Raw genomic sequence first — 4,776 nt, 5'->3', positions numbered from 1 at the left:
CTCACGTGGCGGGCAGGTAACACTGATATCTATAGAGATCAGTGGCAGGTAACCACGAGGAAGCTTGCTCCACTGCAACTTAAAAAAACACGTGGTTGCATAACCGTGACTGTTTCTTACTCCTTACGAGATTATTCTGACTGACAATTTGGCATGCAGATTGAAACAATTCCATGCATTAAAATATGAGCGATGCACATTCATAGCCTCAACACAGAAGTCAAAGACCATGGAATTCGTTTGTACCTCCATGCTCACTGAACAAGCCAATTGAAAACATGGTGAAATTTCTGAAAATAGGTTGATCAGGAAAATGTTTCGTTTTTGTTTGAATGTCGAAGTAAAACTTGGTTCAGACCTCTCAAAACTGCATAATTTAGCCACATGTAGCTTTTGTAACATAAACTGAAAATACCAAATTAAAAACAAAAGCACACACACAAATAAAAAAAATGAAAACAAGAAGAAGAAACCCGACACGAAAACCCAGCACATTTTATTACCCAGCACATTTTATTTTGACAATGAATATTTGAGCTAAAAAACTTCAACAGAGCTACGCAATGGCTCTTTAATTTGCTCATTAATGCAAGGTCATTCTACACGATGTATAGCTGGATGTAGAGGTACATGTAATCAGGTGTTAAATACATCAGATGCTTCTGCAACTCCTGGTCATAGTAACTAAATATAGACAACCTCCAATACAATTTATGACACAATACAACTTCTGTGATTATGCAATCCAAATATATTTATTTCATATACAAATAAATTCACCATGGTTATTAACATACATATTTCTTCCCTTACATAATCAGTGGTAAGTACCAACAGTTTGAAATGGTTGGGAAAGTTTAGGGTCAGTCATAACCTTTAACATTCACAAACATAATGAAATGGATAATACAATTTTGAAAGCCAAAATGAAATCCTGTTACTTTCAGGAGAGAAAGTTCAAAGATTTCTCACATTAAAAATGTCTTGAACACTGAAACTTGAAAACTGAGAACTGGTTGTGTAACTGTGAGAATGCTTTGTAAGTTTCCTCTTGAGATTACACTAATTTGTCCACAATAATACCAGGCAATGTTGATTTTGCTGAAGAAAGGCATCCAAAACAGCCATCCGGGCTGATTCTGAAGGTGGTTCCATTTGTATACAATGCACGACTAGTTTGAGTTTCTGTCTTTATAATTAACCCTAACAGTCCTCAATCCTTCACCTGTTGGAGGACTGAGGACTGTTAGGGTTAAACATACAAGACAGCAAACAATATGACGGGAAATATGTGAAGGATTGGCAGGGAGTGTCATCATTTCTACAAACTTGGGATACTGTAGGTGATGAGAATGGATCATAGGGCTTTACAGAGTTCAATCCTTGTGTTCGACTAATTAATGTGCATGGGCAATGTGCTGGGTATGATCTTCACTCAGGGGTACTGATTTTAGCTGAGTGGGTGAACCTATGATGGTCAAGCATCCCACTGAAAAAGAATACTAAAGTTTCGATCAATTCAAGCAAAGGACAATGGGTTGAGCATCGGTTTCATCATCAGTCATATGATTTCAGGACAGACTTTTTGGAATTAATGTATATTCTTCCATATTCACAGGTTTTATTTTCAACTTACCCCTCCCCTCCCCCCAAAAACCACAACATCAAATCACTACTTTCAAACTGAAGGAATTTATGTTGATTCATTATGATGCATACATTTCCTGTTTACATTTTTTTTATTTGAAAGCAAATCAGTATTTTCTACAAAAAGAAATGTTTCAATGACTCCAATGACACAAGGGCTGATATTCGCTATTGCAAGGCAGTCTTATTCAAATACCCAATAATGATTTTGTTTCCAAAACCTTGCAAAGAATAAAAACCACTGAGAGAGGATGAATGTTGATATGACTAAATAAGGCTTGCTTTATGTGGATTGAATTGAATTGAACAGTAATTGAACAGGAATTGAACAGTACTTTGCAATGAAGAAAAATTTGCTAAATATTTTCTTTAACATGTATCTGGCATAATCTTTTCACTTTCATAAAATTTTCTGCACCAAGTACTGAAAGCTATACACAGTCATGATGATAACACCAGAATTTGCCTAGGACCCATGCCCAACGTATATAGGCCTGAAGACAACGGAAGTAATAGTCACTTACAACTTAGAAGCCCTAACTCTCCCACAGGCTATACCTAAATGCAAATGCCCGAGTGTTAGAAGAATGCAGAAGAGCATGGCGAGTCAATTCTCTTCTCTTAACCCCAGGATCGACTGGGTGTCAGAAAAAAAATTAGAATATACAGTCTTGAACCATGACTTCACGAGATGTACACTGCACAGTTTCCATTGGGATTTGGATTGCATCCAAATCGAGTAGTTTTTAGCCAGAGTGTCTTTTTCCCATCGGTGCGCTGCAGAAAACAGACATGCCTTTTGGGACACAGTCTCAAACTCAGTGTAAGAGGCATGCAAAGATGAGAACGAATGCCTCAGCATGGAGATGTAAAGTGCTGCTACCTGTTCCTTATTGTAATGTGTCATTTCTTCTTGGTCTTAGACTTGGTTTTCTGTAGGTTAGGAGCAGACACCTTTACTTTTCCTGGTAAGTTCCTGGACAGGTCAGTATCCTGCAAGTCCAAGAAAAATCTGGTTGAACCTTTTGGTGAGAAAACATAGTCTATCATACGAAGCACGATTTGGAATTCTCCATAAACCTAAACATGAGTTTTGTGAACAATGAGGCAAATATGAAAACAAGACAGGAACATGGCATGCAAAAACAAACTTCCGTTCAAAAATTAAAAGGAATTTACCACAGGAGAGAACTTTTAGCTAGCAATGACATTCCAGTTCTGAGATAGTTGCAGTTGTTTATAACTAGTTTTGATTGCCTCTGAGAGCCAAATCTGCTGTGCTTTCATTTTCTTAATGCCAAACTGGGTGGAAAATGCAGGCCTGTTGCCAGCCTCAGGTATTCTTGTGGAATAGTACATTTCAATCAAGGCAGCCATTGTGCAGCACTTTTTGTGTAAGACTTTTTGAATGATGAAAAAGGTAAAAATAGTAAATACCATGTAATGTGCTGTTGGCCAATCAAGATTCGGAATCAAGGAAGATGTGTTATAATAATGAATGGTAGGTACTTAGCCGGAAAGTGATTGGGCAGAGAGAATTCTCAATGGAAATTAAAGAGGTCTCTGAGGGTTGCAAGGTTACCTTGACACTCTTGAATAGATCCTTTTCTCGACTGGTTGTTTCCTTGGAGAATTGAAACATGTTCAAGGCAGTCTTTGCCGCTAAAAGGCAAATTAAACACAAAAAGTAATAGGCATCAACTCAACTGACGTCACTGGAAGATTATTTATTCCTCAATGCATGCACACAAAAGAATTCAATCAAGAACTTGTTTATATCCTTTCTGCTCAAAATTCTTTATATATTAAATATGTACAGTTAACAGTTTAATAGTTTTTACGTAGGTAAGAGAAGAACTTTGAAGTAATCAAAGTGTTGATGTAAAAACAAAGTCCCAGAAAGGTACTTTCAATAAAACCTTCCACAGTAGTCATAGAGAAACTTAAAAGAAAAAGTCATTTAAAAAAATTGCTCTTTTGTGATTGGTTTGATAACTACCTTTGCCTCTCTTTCCTGATCCTGGAGTCAACTTCACCTTGAATCTAATTTAGAATAACAAAAGAGGAGTTTTCAATTTAGGACTCCAGAACACATTTCACTGTAAAAACAATCACACAATTGTATCACTGATTGCTACTGGTGATGGTAAGAGAGAATTTTATTCACAATTAGTTTAAATCACTTTGCCATCATACTTTGAAGTTCCAAACTGTTATCTTTGGATCCAAATCTTTACCACAAAACAGCATGGCAGGCCCTAATAAGTTTCCCTTCCAAGTACACACATAGGGTTTGCAGACAGGGCACAAGACCTTCAAGACCATGCCAAATACTGGGATATTTGAATGATTATTGGACATCTAAATACTCTCATCATTCAAATATCGGGAAGTGAAAATCAGTTGAATAAAAACACAGAGGCTAACTTCAGGAGGGCAACTTCAGAGTTGTGGGGACAGTATTTTTGGTCCCCATATGTTGTATACGGGTAATTCCAGAAATTAGGGGTCCAAAAATGTGACTTTTTGGTGTTCCTGTTACATCTGACCTTTGTTATTTGACATGGAAATCACCGGAACTGATTTCAAACGATTACTGTTTGTTTTTCAGGTAATAAGCATTAATTCACCACTCTTGGAAATTAGAAAATGTGTTCTGAATTTACAACATCATACATCAGATGTGACAGGGACACGGAAAAAAAAGGACCCCTAATTTCTGGAATTACCCACATTTCAACATGTGTGTTGTCCCCATGACCTCTTAAGTATGTGCATGCATAAGAGGGGGCCTCTAGTGGAACTCAGTATGCAGTGCTTTAAAATTCTACTACTGCAGGCTGAACATTTGTAACAACCCTTTACGAAATTGTTAATTTTGTTTGTTTATTTTTTTTTTATGGAAAACTTTTTACTTTCTCAATCTAATGAAACATAATAAATGCATGATTGTGACTGAGCTTACTTGTAGTTGTGCATTACAGAGTAAGGTGCACAAACTGGAAGACCAAACAGTAACCCATCCTCAGTATGAGGACAACCGGTTAATGAGTCCAAAATGCTTGAGCTCTCCTGTTCAAATGAAAGAAAAGTCCTGTGATAACAATTTCAACTTTTTATGTAACTGAA

The 4,776-nt window shown here is 36.8% G+C and overlaps 1 protein-coding gene across 4 annotated transcripts in view; it reads right to left on the bottom strand.

Annotated features, from left to right (window-relative positions):
- Window positions 1-1,975: 1,975 nt before the first annotated feature.
- LOC110982519 (ribosome quality control complex subunit NEMF-like) overlaps window positions 1,976-4,776 on the bottom strand; it is a 35,689-nt gene continuing 32,888 nt past the window's right edge. For all 4 annotated transcript variants that reach the window (XM_022240976.2, XM_022240975.2, XM_022240978.2 and 1 more), the window contains 4 exons: window positions 4,613-4,719; window positions 3,647-3,690; window positions 3,230-3,309; window positions 1,976-2,640 (listed from right to left, as the gene is read on the bottom strand). In XM_022240976.2, coding sequence (XP_022096668.2) covers window positions 2,551-2,640; window positions 3,230-3,309; window positions 3,647-3,690; window positions 4,613-4,719 — 321 coding nt within the window. In that variant the 3' untranslated portion in view covers window positions 1,976-2,550. The remainder of the gene's footprint in view (window positions 2,641-3,229; window positions 3,310-3,646; window positions 3,691-4,612; window positions 4,720-4,776) is intronic.

This window comes from Acanthaster planci, linkage group LG01 (genome assembly GCF_054643075.1).
Source record: "Acanthaster planci isolate LZ-2023a linkage group LG01, COTS_SCS, whole genome shotgun sequence".
In the NCBI taxonomy this organism is placed as follows: Eukaryota; Metazoa; Echinodermata; class Asteroidea; order Valvatida; family Acanthasteridae; genus Acanthaster; species Acanthaster planci.
Note: the sequence above shows the minus strand (reverse complement) of the source record. Positions and strands in the feature narration are given on the sequence as shown.